At 37.5% G+C, this 21,765-nt stretch overlaps 1 protein-coding gene across 12 annotated transcripts in view; it reads right to left on the reverse strand.

Moving 5' to 3' along the window:
- The window catches only part of Abi2 (abl interactor 2), a 139,182-nt gene extending 131,002 nt beyond the window's left edge, over nucleotides 1–8,180 (reverse strand). For all 12 annotated transcript variants that reach the window (XM_071618880.1, XM_034635728.2, XM_034635726.2 and 9 more), the window contains exon 1: nucleotides 7,867–8,180. In XM_071618880.1, the coding sequence (XP_071474981.1) occupies nucleotides 7,867–7,983 (117 nt within the window). In that variant the 5' untranslated portion in view covers nucleotides 7,984–8,180. The remainder of the gene's footprint in view (nucleotides 1–7,866) is intronic.
- Between the last annotated feature and the right edge of the window lie 13,585 nt (nucleotides 8,181–21,765).

Here is a 21,765-nt window from a genome sequence, read left to right on the forward strand (position 1 = left end):
AGGGCGAGCAGAAGCTCCCAAAATTTAGTATGAAAAATAAAGCATATGAACAGACATTCAGGCCAGCTAACACTGATGCACCCAAGCCTAAGAGCCTGATAAGGACCTAGACTGACATCTAACTCTGCTCATCATCTGCCTGATCCTCTGCATCATCCTCACAGCTCTCAAACTCTACAGCAGCCTCTTGACTCTGGTGAAAACGGTGACATTCCCTTACCATCTCCTCAGCCAGTCACCAACTCTCCTCCAGAAGTCTCTATGGGTTCCTGACCTGATCACTGCAGTCTGAAGTAGGCATCTGCTGGAATTAAGATCTAAGACTTAAGGCTTTAAATCTAGCACTTAAGCTTAGCATGCAGAGGGAATATCTGTTAATAGGTCTCTCATGATTAAGTGTGTTTGCAGTGCTTAGAATTAACTTAGAATTGTTTACTTTGAACTGATTATGTCTATTGCAATGCCCAACATTAAGAACTGTCATTTCCTTGTTTAAGAACCTATAGAGTGAAATGTATTGAGTGATTTTGAGTGAATAAAGCATTAAAAAGGGCATAGCACTGGGGCTGGGGTTGTGGCTCAGTGGTAGAGCACTCGCCTAGCACATGCGAGGCACTGGGTTCGATCCTCAGCATCACATACAAATAAATAAAATAAAGGTATTGTGTCCAACTACAACTAAAAAAAATTTTTTAAATAAAAAAAAATTAAAGGGCATAGCGCATGGACATTCTTTATCTCTCCCCTTGACTGTAGATGTCACACTTTTGCCCATCGCAACAACTACAAATTCTAGACAGAAGTAAATCAATTTTGTTTATAAATTATTCTCTGGAGGAGGAAAGAAGACCCTGAATAAAACTGATGTATCAGAAATTCACACATTAATCATAACACCATAAAAAAAAGTAAACGCAAAGTTTATGAATTGTTGGGTACAGAGGCAAGTTTGTACCAAGCTACTCTTCAAGAAAGGATGAAATGAGGTAAGAATCCCTGAATCAGTAAAAATTCTGAGGCCACTTAAGTATCTTGAACAAGAAGATGTAAGAATTTCTCTTATATGTGGAAGCTAGAGAGGAAAAAGGAAAAGAAAGGTGGTTGGGGGTGGGGTGGGGAGGGGATAAGGGAAACTCATGAAAATCAAAATAGAGCAGAGCAAAGGAAAGGGACCAGGGGAAAGGAGGAGAGAAGGGAAAGAGGGAAAACTGAGGAAATGATACTGTCCAAATTATGCTGTTATATTGTGTGCACGTATGAGTTTGTAAAAACAAGTCCCACTATGATGTACAACTATAATGCATCAATAAAAATACGGAAGAAAAAAGCATAAGGAAGTGCACAAATGGCAAAACTTCAAAACAAGTAAGGGGCTCAAGAGTGCAACTTAGCCTGTTTCTGCAATCTTATCAAGGCACTGAAAACCCATTCATCCAGTGTTTCTGCTAGGGTCAGGACTACTTTCTTAGAGGATGATAAATCTTGACTAATTCTGCATAAGCTAAGTCACCTCAACCTAAGAGAATTCTTTTCTCCCCTAATTTAGTCTGGTGTCCACTTATTCAGTTCACTGTGGTAAAAGACAAAAATCATGGGGAAGGATACAAATATCAGTCCTCAAATTTCTACTATCAAATTTATTCCTTTCTTCCTCATTCTTGGGGACTTTTAAGATTCCTCAATTTGTGAGAACAAACAGAACTCAACTCATAAATAAAACACAACCTGGTTTCTGTATACTCTATGACATCCATTAAAAAAAAAAAGGTCAAGCCCAGCATTATTAAATGTTTCTTTTTTTTTAATATTTATTTTTTAGTTTTCGGCGGACACAACATCTTTGTTTGTATGTGGTGCTGAGGATCGAACCCGGGCCGCACGCATGCCAGGCGAGCGCACTACTGCTTGAGCCATATCCCCAGCCCTTAAATGTTTCTTTAAAAAATAAAAAAAAAAAGTTTATTTTCAAAGGTGTAAGAGGTAATAAGGTAGACTAGGAAACCATTTCTATAAAACAAACAAAAAGGCACTAGTGTTTTTATCAAAAAGATAAAGCACACCTGTGAAAAAAAGATAAGGCTACTTGGGAAGCTAAGGCAAGAGGACTATAAACTCCAGGCCATCCTGAACAAAGTAAGGAGACACTGTCTCAAAATAAAAATTTAAAGCTGGGCACAGTGGTGCCCGCCTATAATCCCAGTGGCTCAGGAGGCTGGGACAAGAGTATAGCGAGTTCAAAGTCAGCCTCAGCAAAAGCAAGGCACTAAGCAACTCAGTGAGACCCCATCTTTAAATAAAATACAAAAAAACAGGGCTGGGGATGTGGCTCAGTGGTTGAGTGCCCCTGAGCTCAATCCCCCATACCAAAATACATATATAAAATAAAAATTTTTAAAGGGATGGGGATACAGCTGAGTGCACAAGGCCCTGCGTTCAATCCCCAGAATCACCAAAAAAAAAAGAAAGAAAGAAAAGAAACATTAAAGCTTAAATACCAAATGTATATTCAAGATGATTTGGGCAATTTTTAATTTCTTCCTTAATATCTATTTGTGTTTTCTAATAATTTTCCAACAGTGCACAAGTATTCTACTTATTTTTATTAAATAAAAAATTTAAATCTTTTCTTGGTAGTACTAGGGACTGAATCAAGGTCCTTGGACATGTTAAGCAACCACTCAACCACTAACCTATATCCCTAACCCTCCCGGGCCTTTTTATTTTGAGACAGGGTTTCACTAAATTGCTGAGACTGGTCTCAAATTTAGGAGACCTCCTAAAATAGCTGGGATTATAGGCATGCATTGAACTTAGGAGACCTCCTGAAATAGCTGGGATTATAGGCATGCATTATTACACTTGCAAAAAATTTAAATCTTCCTTCCTTCCTCCATTTATTGGTACCAGGGACTGAACTCAGGGGCGCTCAATCACTGAGCCACATCCCCATTCTTATTTTGTATTTTATTTAGAGACAGGGTCTGAGTTGCTTAGCACCTCACTTTTGCTGAGGCTGACTTTGAACTCTCCATCCTTCTGCCTCAGCCTCCAGAGCAGCTGGGATTACAGGTGTGTGCCACGCCCCCGGCTACAAAACTTAAATCTTCATATCATTTTAATACTTTTTATCACATTGATAATAAGCTATTATCCCCTTATAAACTTTTCATGATGTTTCCAATTAATTCTGGGAGTATCCATGTTGATTAAAAATAAAAAAGTTACTACTAATATTGTCTATTGTTCAAAAGTATTTCAGATAAAATTTAAGGTAAATTTTTAATTTTTGTTCTTAGTTAATTCATGTTATGGGTGATTCTGCTCTTAAACAAGAGACAATGGGATTTTACTATGTATCTACATGAACTATTCACAAGAAGAACTTTCTCTGTCCTTTTTTTCTTTCTCTTTTTTTTTTTTTTTTTTTTTTCAGTAATAAGGGCCTCACATGTGCTAGGGGAGCGCTAAGCTATATCCCTAGGCTCAGCAATTTCTTTTATTTATTTATTTATTTATTTATTTTTCAGTTTTTCGGTGGACACAACATCTTTATTTTATATTATGTGGTGTTGAGGATCGAACCCAGTGCCCCGAGCATGCCAGGCGAGCGCATTACTGCTTGAGCCACATCCCCAGCCCTCAGCAATTTCTTTTATCTAAAAAAAAAGAAAAGAAAAAAATGTAAATGTGAACAAGTTGGTTTTTTCAGATTTACTTTAGCAAAGTTAAAATAAACTTAATTAAAACATTCAAGTGATAAAATCCTAAAAATGTACATTCCAAGTTAATCAAAATTGTTTTCATTCCTGCAGTTTCTAAAAGAATGGGGACATTCAATGTTTATATTAATAAATGAAGAAAAGAAATACACATCTTAAATATATCTCAAATTTCACACTAAATAAAAATCCACACTTAGAATATTCTTATTTATGTCATTTTTTAAATATTTCTAGGCATAGTACCAGTTACCTAACACTGCATAAAAACACTTATTACAGCAGACACAGTCACATATGCCTATAATACCAGCAACTCGGGAGGCTGAAAAGGAGCCAGCCTCAGGAACTTACTGAGGTCCTAAGCAACTCACCAAGACCCCATAAAAAATAAAAAGGGTTGGGGATATGGCTCAGTAGTTAAGACTCCCTGGATCCAATCCTTGGTACCAAAAAAAAAAAAAATTCATTAATACGATAATGAGAGTTCTCTTTTTTCTGCTTCATAGGCAAAAATAAATAAAAAATAAAAATAAATAAATTCAGTACAATAAAATGAGTGTTGATTTAGTTTAACCCAAGACAGTGGCTAAAACCACTGGCTTCAGACCATAATAAAGCTAAATATATCATTTGCTCCCTGATCCTAGTCAACTAACTTCATCTATTGCAGGATGACAGCATCAAAACCACTGCTCACCAGTTCTTTAGTCACAAAGAAAAGCAAGCCAAATGTACAGCTGGATCAGCACAAATCCACTATTACCATGTTCTATTTATCAATTTTACTACAAACAAATTATGTAAGAGCTATCATCCTGAGAGAGGACAAAAAAATATACCCACTGGATCCTAAAACAGATAATAATCTAAGAAAGGAAAAGTATGAAATCTAGCCAGTTATGGTGGCCCATACTTATAATCCCAGCAACTCAGGATGCTAAGGCATATATATAGATAGATAGATAGATATAGATATAGATATACACACATATACATATACACACATACATACACACACACTCTCTCTCTCTCTCTCTCTCTCTCACACACACACACACACACACACACACACAGATATGCTGAGGATGTAGGTCAGTGGCAGAATGCCCCTGAGTTCAATCTCTAGTACCTAAAATAAATTAATAAAGCAAAAAAAATCTGTTTCAGATGCTAAATTGAAGAAATAATGTAAAACTAAACACTATTTTATTAAGTCAAACTGTTATGGTTTGGATGTGAGGTGTCCCCCAAAAGCTCACATTTGAGACAATGCAAGATGGTTCTGAGGAGAAATGATTGGTTCGTAAGAGTCTTAACCCAATCATTGATTTTTATCCTAGGATAGGGATTAACTGAGTGGTAACTGAAGTGGTAGGGTGTGGCTAGAGGAGGTGGGAATTAGGGTGTGGCTTTGATGTATATATTTGTATCTGGAAAGTGGAGTCTCTCTGCTTCTTGATCACCATGATGTAAGCTGCTTCCCTCTGTCACACACTCTGCCATGATATTCATCTCCCAAGAAATGAAGCCAGGCAGTCTTCTATGGACTAAGATCTCTGAAACTGGGATCCTCAAATAAACTTTTCCTCCTCTATAGTTGTTCTGATCAGATCCTTTAGTCATAGCAGCAAAAAAGCTGACTAAAACACCAACATATATCGGGCTAGGGATGTAGTTCACCAGTAAAGTGCATGCAAAGCATGTGTAAAGGCCCAGTACCAAAATAAAAAATAAATAAAATACCAATACACTAAATTTTTACTCCAATTGCTAGAAACTGGTGGCAGTAACACTCTTCTTTTTGAGGGGAAAATAAATGTATAAAATACCAGAAAAACAACTGTTGATCCCTTTAGCCTCTCAGTTTTATCAACCCAAGTACTTTTACCTTCATGTAAAATCTAAGTTCACGTAATTCATCTAAGATGAACTAACCCTCCTAATTATAATAAAATTTATCTTGAAGGCAGATAGATCTGTTTCTTTTTTATTATTTATTGGTAACAACTGCAATCCAATCACTTTTCCATCCCCAATTTTTCTTCTGACCCACAACTTTTTCCCATAATAAGCTGCATAAGGCAATGGAATTAAGCACTTTAGTCCTTCTGGTTTTGCCTCTTCCAGAGACCATGAATTCCCAGAGGATAGAACAGCTGCCCAGAGTCTTCCTTCCCACCCATAGTACACTACAGAGTATATATTAACCACACCTGCATTGCCCCTCAGATTGCACCACAAATTGGTTCTAAGACCTCCACAAATACCAACATCTTTGGAAACTCAAGTCCCTTGTATAAAATGGCATAATATTTACAATTAACCTACCACACATTCTCCTACATACTTTATATCACTCTAGATTACTTATCTAATACAATGTAAAAAGCTTTGTGAATAGTTGTTATACTGTATCACTTAGGGAATAAAGATAAGAAAAGGCCTTACTTGTTTACTAGAGACAATTTTTTCTTCACATATTTTCCATCACATTTGACTGAATTCACCAACCCTCTGATGGGGAGCGCTGACTGTATATGGTATTAATCTGCTCACAGATCAGCCTTTCCTACTAACTACACTAATAAAACCTTGAAGACACTAAATGTGTACCATCAACCCTTGACACAACTACGTGACATAAAGACTTCCAACTACATTTAGTGAAAAATTGAGCAAATGAACCTTTGAATTTTTCCTATACCACTCAGTATCAGCAAAATACTCTACAAATATGGACATTTGTATTATTTTTTTTTTTTTTTTGTATGAGGCTTTGACCCAAGACACATTCTTTTCCTATTGGACATACTTTCAACTGCTTTGGAGGGAAAGGGTTGGATTATGTCTACTTCATTCTAGAATACAAATATTCCCTACAAGATAATACAGAGTTCAGTACATGTCTAATTAATAAGTAAAATCTCATTTTGATTAAACATGTGGTCCTCATAAAAGCCATGAACCTACAAACTGTAACACCTATTTTTTTCTATTTATACTAAGATTTACGAATGCTTTGTATTATAGAGAATGTTAACAAGGATGCCTGCAGAAATGAGAATGAGAGCATGGGGGGAGGGGACTATGAAGAAACAGTTTAACACACTGCTTCCATCTCCACCTTTATCCCTAGAGAATTTAAATGGGAAAGAAAAAAAGGAAACAGAATCTGTAAGTCAGACTAAGCCATAAGGAAAACAAATGATTTGCAAAATTGTGCGTTGTAAACTACTATTCTTTCAAATAATTTTTAAAGAAGGATTTTTTTTATCTACAAAATCTTTTGCTTCATCCAAGACCAGCTGGATCACATCTCACCAATATCCTCCGCCTACACACACACACACACACACACACACGATGCTACTGCTGACTCCCAGTGCCAAACCAACATGGGGGGGATTAAGCCATGAAGTTCATTTTTCTCTATATAAAATATGTGTGTGTGTGTGTGTGTGTGTCAGTCACAGTTCTTTTTTTTCCCACAAGAAAATTATCAATTCTAACGGGACGGGGGAAGGGACAGCTCATTATGTAGCTTCCCATTCCCCACAGGGATAGAAATGAAATTAACTTCCATCAAGAGACAATTGCTCTTCTACCTTAACTACCTTAAAAAAAAAAAAAAAAAAAAAAAGATGAGGCACTTCACTTTGCAGTAACACAGCCCCTTAAAAATCCTCCAGAATTTGGGGGCGGGGGAGCAACTCGTCAGTGTACCCCTCTCTCTCTCTCTCACACACACACACACACACACCCCCCACAACCACCATCTAAGTAGGATTCCGTTAGATAGAAAATGCCACTCTCCGCCTCCTCCGCCACCCCGAACATTGACAGGCCAGGAGTGCGGGGGCAGCCGAGGGCAGAAGCAGCGAAGAGGCGGGACGCGACGCACACCGCAAGGAGAACCAGCTCACAGATTTTTTAGAGGTTTTAAAGATAGAATTTCCTGCGGTCAGAGCCTTCCACCCATTCACCAGCCGCAGCCCTCACCCTGCTCCCTGCCCCCCACCGGGGCTCAGTCCGGCCGAGTCCCCGCGGCGGCCTCGGCCCCGAGCGCCCTCCCCGGCTCTCGGGTCCCCCACGCGCCCCTCACCTCCCCAGACCCGACGCGCCCAAGCCGGGGAATGCATCGCACCTGGATGTAGTTGTTCTCGCAGTAGTCGGCCACCCGTTCCAGATTCGTGTAACTGTCGAAAAGGGCCCGGCGGCCCCCCGGGATTTCCTCTTCCAGCAGCATCTGCAGCTCCGCCATCTTCACATCCTCCTCCTCCTCCTCCTCATACAGCCCGCAGAGGTAGCTGCGGCGGCAGCGCCAGGGAAACCCAAGACTGGGAGAGGAGGAGCAGCCGCAACCTCGGCTGTAACTCGGGAGGAGCGAGAAACACCCCCAGCGCGCGACAGGGGAGGGGGCGGTGGGGACGGAGGCGGGGCGCGAGCCGACGGACTGTGAGGACGGTCACCGCAGCCACGGACGGACGGGCGCGCGCACGCGCGCTCCCCTCCCTCCGCCTCAGCGCCCGAAAAAGATTCCCACCCTCGCCCGCGCCGCCCGCCCCTCCCCCACTTCCGGCGTCTCCTAGCGACGGCGGGGCGGGGGCCGGGATGCGCGCGGGAGCCGGGCGCGCGGTTAACCCTTCGGCCCAGCTCAGGTTGCGCGGCTCGGGAAGTCCCCCAGCGGCCTTTGTTATATTGGCGGGAACGCGCCTCCCTTCTCCTTGGCTCCCTGCCCGCGCTCTCCTCACCCAGCGTTGGAACCCGAGAGGGGGTCAACGCCCTGAGCGACCCCTCGAGGCCTCTCTGCGTTCCCGACTGCAGGCCGTAGGAAAACAGCCCCGATCCTTGAGTCCAACCTCAGTAAAGGATCACACCTCATCAAAGGAGCACTTACTTAACTTCCCTGCAGCTTGAAGCACCACCTATTTTCCCATTCATCTTGGACCTCATCCCCTTCGTTACAGAGTAAATTGCAGTTTCCTAATCCCAAACACGCTACTCCCGCACTTGCACTCATTTACCCACTAAAGCTTTTTCCCCCTGCCCGGTTGCCTGTCTCCTAGGCCGGGCTTTTTGTGCTTGTCCTCGCTGTGTGCCTTTTCTCACTGATAGCCTTTGCTGTTATTTCTCTGGTTCTGTCAACCTCACTCTTTCGTAGAATCAGTAAATTTTGAAAACGTTTTTGCTGCTGCGAATTTTCTTTTTTCACAGAGTTGTTATATGGATAAAATAAACACACCTTGTCAGATGTTTAAGTACGTTGAGAACGTTAAGTCAAGGTAGGGTTGATAATTCTGATTCTGAAGCGGTATTAGCTGTTTTTATTCCCCGGTTATTACATCTTTTTTTCCTTAATCTGACTACTCCCCGTACAGTATAATCTTGAAAAACCAAACTCCTGAAAACTGCTGAGATAATGGAGCTATGATCTTTACTTGTATTGTAAGGAGTCCAGGGCTGTATTATCTTAGACAGTGGTTTACAACAGGATCCATTGTTTTAACCTCTTACTCTTGTGATCTCTTGGCTTTCCTACAATGATTTTTCTTTCTCTCACTCTCTTTTCAGATGATGAAACTTTATTATACTTTCCCAAAAAATCATTTTAGTACTATGCCATAACCAATTTCTGGAGCAAACCCTAATGTTGTTCTATTGGCTACATGATATGTATATTTAGCAAAATGTTTAATTTCATTGTGGAAATATAAATAAGAATATTTTTAAAAAATGTTGATCTAGGGCTGGGGATGTGGCTCAAGCGATAACATGCTCGCTGGCATGCGCGGGGCGCTGGGTTCGATCCTCAGCACCACATAAAAATAAAGATGTGTCCACCGAAAACTAAAAAAAATAAATATTAAAAAATTCTCTCTCTCTCTTTAAAAAAAATGTTGATCTAGTCCAACAAGTTTTATTCTTAACCATTTTAAACGACTTCTAAATTAGTGTAATTGTTCTCTAACATAAATAATGGGGAGCTTGTTAAAAAATGAAAGCTGGGAAACATGAAAAAAAAGAAGTATTTCTTTCTGAAATGTGAATCTCTAATGTATATAAATGAGGAATGTTTCCAGTGAAAATAATTTTAAAATAAAGCAAATGAAAGCTGGAATTTGGGTGTGTGTAGCTCAGTGATGGCACTTGTGTTTAGCTTGCTAAAGGCTCTGGGTTCAGTCCATCCCCAGCACACACACACACACACACACACCAAAAAATTTTGTTTAAAAAGCTGCAGCATCACAATCACATTCAACATAATCATTTGATCGAGAGTAGTAATGAAGCAGTTATATGAATGGCACATAAACTTGCTTCAGGGAATAAGACCCACATTCAGTAATCAAATTAATAAAACAAATATTAGATCAAGCAAACTCCTTTCAGACTAAACATCGTCAAAAAAACTGTTCTTAAACTTTTAAGAAGCCTACAGGGTAAGTAATATGTAGATAGATACCTTCCCTACAAGACTTTTCCCCACCTCACATTCTTTCAAATACTGCTTACCAATTAACCTAATAAACAGATTTCCCTGCAAGAAGATTCATCATACTAGGGTTTAGCAAGGGAAGATTTCAGTGCTTTCTCTAATTAATTTGTGACAACCTCTTAGAATCTTTGATTCCTTATCTAAAAATCAAAGGGTTAAATGCAGATCAAAAGTTCTTAAAATTTAGAATTGGAATCACTTGGAAATCTTGCAAAACAAGATTGCTGGGCCCCACTACCAGAGTCTCAAATTCTTTTAGTCTGCTTAACTTATAGTTCTAAGAAGTTCCCAGGTGAGCCCCATGAAATTGTCCTTCTACCCCTGTGAAGATCTATGATTCCAATTTCTAGGTAGCTGGGTAGAAAGGTACTCTTCACACTCAAAAGAATCTACACGGGCTGGGGTTGTGGCTCTGTGGTAGAGCGCTCACTTAGCACAAGCTAGGTGCTGGGTTTGATCCTCAAAACCAAATAAAATAAAGAGTAAAAAAAGTAGAATATATGATTAGCATTTTTTTTTTTTACAAAAAAGAATCTACAGATTCAAGGATATAGATATACAATTTTTTGGCCACCACGATTGGTTAAACAAGAGGAAAAAAAACCACAGCACCTATAAAATGGCACATAGTTATTAGGATCAAGGATGAGACTGTGTACCTCATGGAAATCCTCCACTAATTATTCACTACTTGATTGAGTTAATGAAAATCATTGAAATCTGTTCATTTTTACAATTTTTCAGATGAACTGGTATGGTAAAACAGAATATTTAAGTCATTAGAGAGTAACAATTATAACTGTAGTGAACACTTCATGTGAACTTCTCCATAGAGACTAAATAAGCAAACTCATGTCCTCTGGGACATGAAGTCATATTTCAAGATCTCTAAGAAAGAATTTTTTTTACATATTTAATATATCATTTATGAGGGTGCAAAATTACAATCTATCTTGAAATAATGTTTGAAATTTATCTCAATGTTTTAGCTCCAAGTCTCAGGTAAGATAAGCACAACTTACCTTCAAAAGCCATTACTTCTGTATGTGATTTTAAAGTTCCTACTTTTCTCATACTTTTGGTTAAGTAATCATTTTTCACTAAGCTTGGTGACACACATCTGTAATCCCAGCCACTCAGGTGGCTGAGGCAAGAGGGTCGCAAGTTCCAAACCAGTCTGGGCAATAAAAACCTTCCAATTTACACTTATTCTCTGTATATTTTGATCATTGTTTTCAATAATACTGGCACAAAGGACACTGTTGGGTTCTGTGTTACTATTATAGAATACTTGGTAAGTTAATTTAATCACAAATAAAATCTTTAAGTAGTGTATCATTTTTTGCTCCCTCAAATAATGAAGTCCTTAAAGCTATGAGAAAGGAAGGGGGAAATGAAGGTAATTATCAGGTATTCATTGCCTACTATGTGCCAAGAATTCATTCACCATTTCACATAAATTAATCCTCACAAATATTGCAAAGTAGATTTTCTGATCTCCTTTACAGACTCAAAAATCAAGGGCTCAAATATATTTGGAAATCAAAGAGTAAGGAATTATGTGTCAGTTTGATTTTTTAACATTTTTCTTTTCCATTATAGCATGCTAATCACTCTTTTGTTTATTTTAGCTCTCTAAACACAGGATTTGGTAGATAGACACTAATAATACCTATTGAACACTCATTACATAACCTCTTTGTTTAAAAATATTTATGTATGGTTAATTTCTATTCAGTGAAGCAACTCTTGCATCCTTAAAGCCATTCATTAAGAATATGAAGTTTTGGTGGTCCACACCTGTAATCGCAGCTGCTTAGGAGACTAAGGCACACGAATCTCAAGTCAGAGGCGAGCTTGGGCAATTTATCAAGACCTTGTCTCAAAATAAAAAATAAAAAGGGCTGGGGATATAGCTCAGTGGTAGAGTGTTCCTAGGTTCAACCCCTTACAGTAGGGGGGGAAAAAAAGTATGTTTTCTTCTCACAGCTCAACACAATCATTTTTTTTTTCCATTGTTCTTCATGTTTCACAGAATTATAGAATGTGCAAGTTGGAGGGCATCTAATACAGAAAAATAATAAGGAATCAAAACTCATTGAAATTAAGTGATTGCCTAATGATACATAGTAAGTGGAAAGCTTCTACTCAAAGCTAGGAAAAAGGAACAAAATAAGTTTTAGATACAATTATTTTTTAGATCTTTGATGTCAATTTGACATAAATTTAATTCTTATCCTTATGGGTAGACGCCTTCTTCCACAGTCTTCATCATTTTGTCAGACTCAGTATTTCATTAAAGCAAAATGATATTAGAAAACAATCCTAATACAGTTTTTTTTTGTTGTTGTTGTTGTTTTGTTTTGGTACTGGGGATTGAACTCAAGGTCACTCAACCACTGAACCACATCCCCAGCCCTATTTTGTATTTTATTTAGAGACAGGGTCTCACTGAGTTGCTCAGCGCCTCTTGATTGCAGAGGCTGGCTTTGAACTTGCAATCCTCCTTTTTCAGCCTCCCAAACTGCTGGATTTACAGGCTTGCGCAAACACGCATGGCTCCAATACAGTTTTTTTGTTGTTGTTTGGGTTTGGGTTTGGATTTTTCTTTTCTTTTGGAACTTGACTCTGGAGTTCATCTGTAAAAATAAAAACACAAGTGTAGCCAGGACAAGTTTTGAAAAGGAAAAAAAAAAGGGGGAAGAAACTTGTGGTTCTAATTAATAAAAGTATATAAAGTAGAACAAAGAAATTTACTGCCAGGTGCAGTGACAGCCTGTAATCCCAGCGGCTCAGGAGGCTGAGGCAGGAGGATGGGGAGTTCAAAGCCAGCTTCAGCAATTGTGCCAGACCCTAAGCAATTCAGTGAGAAGCTTTCTCTAAATAAAATACAAAAAGAGGGCTGAGGATGTAGCTCAGTGTTTAAGCACCCTGAGTTCAATCTCTGGTACAAAAACAAAACAAAACAACAACAACAACAAAACCTTACCAGCAGAGTAGAACACAAAGTCAAAACAATACAAGAAAATATAAAAATTAAATATGTGATAAAGGTAGCCTTTCAAGTCAAGGGGAAATGAAGAATAATAGAATGACTGAATGACAGTTGGAAAAAAGTAAGTTAGATCATGATACACAAAATAAATATGACATCAATTCAAGATTTAATGTTTTAAAAATATTTTAAAAGCCAGGTGCAGTGATGCACACCTGTAATCCCAGCAGCTCAGGGGCCTGAGGCAGGAGGATCACAAATTCAAAGGTAGCCTCAGCAACTTAGTGAAATCCTAAGCAACTTAGCCAGAACTTGTCTCTAAATAATAATATTAAAAAGGCTGGAATGTGGCTTAGTGGTTAAGTGTCTCTGAGTTCAATTCCTGGTACTAAAAAAAAAAAAAGAAAAGAAAATACATAAATAGATATAAATATATAACATTGTAATTGGAATGGCCTTTCTAAATTGTATTTGAAAAATGAAAATAAAGTTCTAAATTTCTATATAGTAAAGATAGCAGAAATAATTAAGACTCAGGAAAAACTATGTGGTTTATGACAAAGGGTTAATGCTCTTAATACATAAAGAATATATAAGAAGCTCTTAGAAATCAACAAGGTAAATGCGTAAGAGAAAAGGACATATACAGGCAAACTTATAAAGTAAAAAATAGAAATGGTAAATGTATGTAAACAGGGCTCAATTTTACCAATAATGAATGAAATGCAGATAAAATAACATTTCTCATCTAGCAGACTGACAAAGCTTATAAAAAATGAAAATGCCAATCATACTACTCATGATATTAATTTGGTATAACCTTTCTCAAAGACAATTTGTAAATGTACCATATGTATATAAATGTATAATCTCACCAGATTATAAAGTTTTTTTTTTTTTATTTTTGCTCATTTAAATTTTTCTAAAATGAGCCTGGATTATTTTTCTAAGAGTCTACTGACACTTTTAGCTCCCCCAAATTAGGAAAGAATACTTTTATTAATGCAGTCCAAGGTAATATTTTTAGAGTAATTTTCATTAGCTTCATTCAAAGTAACCATTAATATGTAATTTTTCTTACACATTAGCCCAGACATGCGAACAATAGTTTGTTTGTTTTTTTAATCTACTTGCAATTCTTTCTCTTTTTTTGGTACTGGGTACAGACATGATTTCTGAAAAATATTTTGAATCTGCAGTAGGTTCAATCAACCAATCTCAGATATAAAACCCATGGATACAGAGAGTCAACTGTATTTATTTTCAATAAATTATACCATGGCTTTTTCTCAAATTTGAATCCTTATTTCCATCTCCTGACATAAATAATCTTGTTTCACATTACCCACAGCCTGGACAAGCAGATCTGGGTTCCTCAGAGCCTTTAATAGGAATGTTGAGGGGCTAGGGGTTTAGAACATAGTAGAGTATGTGCTTAGGATGCACAAAGCCCTGGATTCAATTCTTAGCACACAAATATAAATAAATAAAAACGGGAAAAAAAAGAAAAAGACATAGTTAATTAAGTTCTATTCTTCCCCCAAACAAGAAAACTCAGTATCAGGGGTAAGATTTTTTCACAGTATTTGTATACATTTCTGAGTTTTAATCAGATTTAAGACTATCTGTAAAAAAAATTTAAGAGGCAGTAGACGTAGCTCAGTGGTAGAGGGCTTGCCTAGCATTTATGAGGCCCTAGGTTGGATCCCCAGCACCAAAAAATGAAAAGAAAAATTAATATCAAGTGCCCATAATTCAAACATACTAAATATTGGGCTGGGGGATATGTTTAAAGTTTCTGTGATAAAAAGAAAAATGACTGGAATCTGAGCTTTATATTTCTAAATGAATTTTATTATCTGAAATTTTTATTTAAACTTTATTAATATCCATTTAGAGTTAAAATATACTAAATTACTAAAAAAAACTTTACTATTCATTATATCTGTGCAATACAGCATTCTATTACTACGAACCATAGATTCCATAATCCTCATTCATTTTATTGAAAAGTATATATTTTTTTCTCTTTACTGTGGAAATTACCAACATACAATATGGAAGAGTAGTATAATGAATACAAGAATATTAATTGGGATGTAACAATAGCATCCATTTTACCTTAACTTCATCTCATATTATTCTTATGCTAAAATATTATAAAGAAAATTATAGTAATTGGGATATTTAATCCCTTCATACTTTAGTACTTATCTCTAACAAACAAAGGCCACTTTGCTACATAATCACAATGTTGTTATCTTATTCAACAAAATCAACAATAATCCTCACAAATTAGCCACTACCCATAGTGAGATGTGAATTCTCACTATGTTCCCAGGGAGGACTCCAACTTGTGAACTCAGGGATCCTCTCACCCCAGCCTCCTAAGTAGCTGGGACTACAGGTATGTGTCCCCATGCCCAATTAGTATTTTTTAAGAAGTTTTCTTTTTCCCTCCAAAGTGCTGGGAAGAAATTATTCTTATAAAGAAGGAAACACTGTACACCAAGGATATACTTGGAGGTATTATGTTCAAATATTTCATAATCTGGAATGGTTTCCTTGTGAGATACAAAAAAAAAAAAGTCTTCCTTCTTTGTCAAAGACAAAAAGATATAAAAATGTTTCCAACAAACCTTAAAAGAGTAGGCAGTATAAACCTGAAATTACTCACCATCATGTAGCTATGTGTGTAGGTATAATCATGGGAAAGACAGTATATCTTGAAAGGTGAACAAGGTGGAAAAGGAGGACAGCAGAATACAATGTCCCTAAATGGCCACTTTCTGTTCCCCAATGTAGCCAAGCTAAAGAACAATGAGAGTAGGAAAGTCCAGATACATATTACCTTGAAGGACACTGGTTTTCTCTTATGCACACTGGGAACTAGGGCAAGTTAGTGTTATCTGTAGAAAGCTACTTTCTTGCATGTATGCCAGGATAGTTGCTCCTTGGAATGCTGGTCAAGCAAACTAAGCAAGCTGATGGTGAAATCACCACTCTGCAGCCTAAGATGTAAAAATGTCTCTCTGAGTGGGGATGGGTGCAGAACTGAGGATACTGTGGAAAGGACATGTGTCACTCATCCAGCCAGCTGTCACTGGACAAACACCATGAGGGAGAGAAGGCACTGCTTGGTGAAGCACCCTGAAGGATGGAGGTGCTTTCAGTCTATCACCACTGAACTCTTCTTGGAGCAGTCTTTGATCTCTTCTAAGTTTTGCCCCAATAAACCATGTGTCTCTCTTGCTGTCTCCAGGCACTTTCTTTGGCCTGTCTAAAATCTACCACTTGCCTTGGCACAACTGGGCTGTGGACAAGAAAAAAATATGTTTTGAAGAAAAAAAGTTCTTCAATTCTTCTGTTCCTACTAAAGTTGGCTTTACATACATATCCCCCACAAACAGGAAATTTCAGAGCTAAAGCATAAAAAATTTACTAGTTTCCTTTTAACTTTATATTTTTATAGCAGATTACCATTTACTCCCCAAAAGCTGAGACTCTGAAATTAGCCAGTTTTGTTCATATTTTAGTCTTAAATTATGTTGAAGATTTTATAAAACTTCAAGTTTTTTTTTTTTAAAGAGAGAGTGAGAGTGAGAGAGAGAGAGAGAGAGAATTTTTTTTTAATATTTATTTTTTAGTTCTCGGCGGACACAACATCTTTGTTTGTATGTGGTGCTGAGGATCGAACCTGGGCCACACGCATGCCAGGCGAGCGCGCTACCGCTTGAGCCACATCCCCAGCCCCAAAACTTCAAGTTTTAAAATTAACTGGGTTTTATTACTGAAAACTATAAAAACCTTTATAAAATAACATGAATTGCAAGTAGTCTGAAATGTACCAGTTTTTTTAGACTATGCATTAATATCATTAGAATTTGTATGTTAAAAATTTGTTTATTTTTTAATCTAGGGGCATTCTTCTACTGAACTACATCTCCATCCCTCTTTATTTTTATGTTTTATTTTGAGAAAGGATCTCACTAAATTACCACAGCTATTCTTGAACTTGAGATCCTCCTGAACAACTGGATTACAGATATATGCCACTGCACCTGGCTCTCTTCCCTTTCTTATGACATCATGGGGTCCTATATTAGTCAGTTCCCCATTATTATAATAAAATACCTGAAACAATTAACTTACAAAAAGAAAAGGTTTGTTTTGGATTACAGTTCTGGAGGTTCCCAATCCAAGATCTAGTGTCCCCATTGCTTTGGGCCATTTATAAGGGCAACACATCTTGGCAGGAGCACATGACAGAGATTACCTCAGGAAGGGGCCTATGTCGCACAATCCCCTACAAGGGCACACTCCCAATGGACTAGAAGACCCCCTAGTAGATCCCACCTTTCAAAGTTTCTACCACCTCCCCAAATCACCAGCCTTTTAACAAATGTCCCATTAGTACAAACCATAGGAGAACCACCCTCATGACTTCATTTGACCCTTATTACTTTCCAAAGGCCCCACTTCCAAACATATGAAATGGAGATTAAATTTTCAACACATGGAGTTTTGAAAAACATATTCAAGCAACAGCAACCACCGATTGCTATTTTCATGAAATGGAATGAAAAGGTTAACAGCAAAAAACAAAACAAAACAAAACAAAAAACCGATTTATGATTTTTGTCAAAGTAATTTTCTATAGCCCTTTGGAAAGAAAGAGGCATAGAAAAAAATCTTTGTATTTTAAAATGGCAGGGAACACTGTATTTAACTATACTTAAAATACATCGGTAGGATTTCTTCCTTCCTCCTCCACAGGAATTAACAATGTATTTCTCACAGATTTCTGTTAAATACTTCTATTATCTAAATGTCTACTCATATGAATAAGTGAATGACTCAGATCACTGAAATATTTCACGGATTTTATGATGATATTTCAGGGAAAAATCCCATTTTACCTTCCAGCAGAAAAATCTTTGTCCATTATGATTCAATACAGGAAAGTAAGAATTTCCTCAGTGAAATGGGGCTTAGGATAAAAGATTTTTCACATACTGGACATTTTTTGCAACTTTAATAAATACATGTATTATGAAATTGTTTCTTTCTTTAAAATAAAGGTCTGGCATCTATTTTATAAAGAATTTTAAGACATCCTAGAGAGATTTAAAGACAAATGACATTAGATCTCCAGACACACACACACACAAGATAGATCGTAAATGAGAATTATGAACATTTGCAAGAACTATCAGCATACAAAATGGAAGTATAGCCTCAAAAATCACACTGCTATACATGAAAGGTCAAATGTCAATGTCAAATGTGTGCTGGAATAGTTCCATGGGCTTCAACCAGAGCAGCTGTAGAAGCAGCTAAGAAGGGGCTTATGCTTGGGATTTAATGCTTTGTAGCCACTGTCTTGAAATTCTTAATAATTTTACTTTTGAATTTGTGTTTTGTAAGTGAAGTCCTATGAGGACATGGACTATGCATCAGGAGTTTAGAGCTTGCCTCTGTGTCTCCTCCTACAGGTTTGTTATTGTTGTTGTTATTGTTTTGTTTTTTTTGTGGTGCCAGGGATTGAACCCAGGGTCTTGTGCATGCCAGGCACTCTACCAGCTGAACTATATCCCCAGCCCTGCCTACAAGTTCTTAAGAGACCAGTTCTCTGGCTCCTGGCCTCTCTTGTATCTGGATCTCCACCTCACTACCACTCTTGCTTTCTGCCAGAACAACAACTGGATTGCATTGGCAGGAAAACTCGGGTGGCAGGCTCATTTGTCCCTATAAGTTTCCAATGGAGACCTGGGTACAGACTGAGGAGGATCAGGTTCCTGCAAGCAGTCTGCTCTGAAGTGACTTGACACAGGACAGGGAAGCAGTTATCCCTGCCCCCTGATAACACACAGCATGTTCACCAGGTGGCTGGCCAGTGTAGGAGATTTCAGTCCCTGCTGAGTGGGGTGGAGGGGGTGTTATACATCTGCAAAGGTTGAAAGGATAGGCACATGAAATGCCTAGAATGACTAGCCTCCATCAAAGCCCTACATTTTTTTCTTTATCACTGGGCCCTACAGATTAGATAGCCAGTACTGATCCTGCCTCTTACTATGAAAATAAACCTCAAAACATTGACAAAAAAACTTTATGTGGAATTGTGGACTGGGGCCCTCTCTCTCTCTCTTTCTCCCTCCACTCTCCCCCCTCCCAGTTCTTGGGCTCAAACCCATGCTCAACAAACATTCTACCACTGAGCTACATCCCCAGACCTGGGCATCTCTTTACAAATGTTTTGTTTGTTTTTAGGAGCCTATTATTCATTTCTCTTAGTCATCAATAGCATATTATACTAATTTAGGATGTTCTTTTTGTCTTAGAAAGACCTGTCTTTCAAAAATATTCCTTCAGATAAGCTGTTGTTGTGGCTCAGTGACAGAGAGTTTGCCTTGCATATGTGAGGCACTGGGTTCGATCCTCAGCACCACATAAAAATAAATAACAAAATAAAGATGTTGTGGCCATGTATAACTAAAAAAATTAATAAAAAAGAAAAATATTTCTTCAGAGAATAAGATGAAACCAAAAGAAGTAATAATTCTGAGTAAACTTTAAAAAAATTATTGATATCATGGTGCATCATGAAAGAAGCAACAGGACTAAGGAGTTAGTCAATATAAATTAACTATAGGAGGTAAGGTTAATTCCCATATAAAATAACCTCCCTCAATTTAATTTGCCTCTTTTATAAGGTGATTAGATTAGAAAATATCTGTGGATTCTCTTTAATATAATACAGTATCATGAAGTCTATTAAGATGAAAGTAAACCAAAGCTAAATAATTAATAGATCATGCTTTTGATCTCAACTGAGTTAACTATCCTCTGGGGTTCTTGAAATAAATAACTATTTTTTAGAAATTGTACCACACAGACACTAAAATACAAAACACAAACATAGCTCTTCAACAAACATCTCAAAATTTCAGGTACCCATGTTAGGAGTTCATAAATAATATAGTCACTGCTACCCAAATGTAGCAGAAACCACCTCTTTATTCCTTTGCTTAAGAAATTCATATCACCAGAATTGAGGATAAAAATTCCTTTCTCCTAAACTTTGGGTTTCCCAAATCTTGCTGCTTTTTTCATAGACCCTGACACACAAAATAGAAGTTGAAAATCAAGGGTATCTGAAATGAAGTAAAAGTAAATGAAGAGGTTTGATAAAGGCCTCTCTCTAACATTGCTGGGATACACACCATAAGCAGCCTCTGGGTTGTCTCTGTGCGCGTGCATGCCATTGTAGAGATGTTTCATGGTTCTGAGTCATAGAATGATATCAACTAAGGATTAGATTTAGAAAACTCCTGGGAGGCTGGATCAGTTTTCAGGCTAACCAAAAGATGTGGTCCAGCATTTACCAAACTTCCTAGGGCCATCCTTTAGATAAGACTAAACAGAAATGCAGGATAGATTCGTGGGATCTCCTTCAATCCCAAATTTCATCTTGGGGTTGAAACCAGATCACTCATGATCACAGAACAAAATGATATTTACCTTTGTGGGACTGTCATGCCACAGAACTGACCTATTACTTGATTTTTATCTTCCAGAATTATATAATTTCCACAGGGCACCATCCAGAAAGAAATACACCAGAGATGCCCAATTCTTTTGGTAAATCTCTGTATTGGAACAAAATGAAAACTTCAAAGAGACAGACATAAAATTTATACACACATTAAGAAAGGTTGTCATGGCAACTTTGCTGGAAGATATGTATTTTTAAATCCAAGTAAATTTAGCATTCAAAACACATTTGCATCTCCCTCAAAGGTTCTGTATCAAGAATATTTTAAAAAATCATTTTCAAATTCCTCTGAATCTATACTTCTTAGAAAAGAAAGAAAAAGAAAGCTTAACAAAATCCTATGGATATAACAGTGATATAGACTTAATAAAATTATTTCCAGAAGGCCTTATATAAGAAAAATCCAAAGTGAAAGCCTAATAACATTATGCTTCTATTCCCAAAAGCTCTACGTCAATATCTCCCTCTACATTCTTAAATTGTTAGCAGGCAACACCATTTAATCTCTAAAAGATCCTTTTAAGCTCTAAAAGTTAATTATCTATTAGCTGATGACCTTGCAACATAAGCAACCAATCATGATATTGAACACACCTACTACTAGAATGTAATTAAGTAACAATTCATACAAGTAACTAAGCACTGTCCCCCAATTCTCAGGGTTATGGGAATCAAAACCAAGTCCTTAAGTGGTTGGAGGTGGTATGGGAGGATTAGATGAACTCTAGATAGGGCAAAGGGGAGAGAGAGGAAGGGAGGAGGCATATGGGTAGGAAAGACAGTGAAATGATATGGACATCATTACCCTAAGTACATGTATGAAGACACAAATGGTGTGACTCTACTTCGTGTACAACCAGAGATACGAAAAATTGTGCTCTATATGTGTAATATGAATTGTAATGCATTCTGCTGTCATATATAACAAATTTTTTAAAAATTAAAAAAAAAACAAATCCTTGCACATGCAGAGCAAATGCTCTACCACTGATAGCTC

This window comes from Marmota flaviventris, chromosome 11 (genome assembly GCF_047511675.1).
Source record: "Marmota flaviventris isolate mMarFla1 chromosome 11, mMarFla1.hap1, whole genome shotgun sequence".
NCBI lineage: Eukaryota > Metazoa > Chordata > Mammalia > Rodentia > Sciuridae > Marmota > Marmota flaviventris.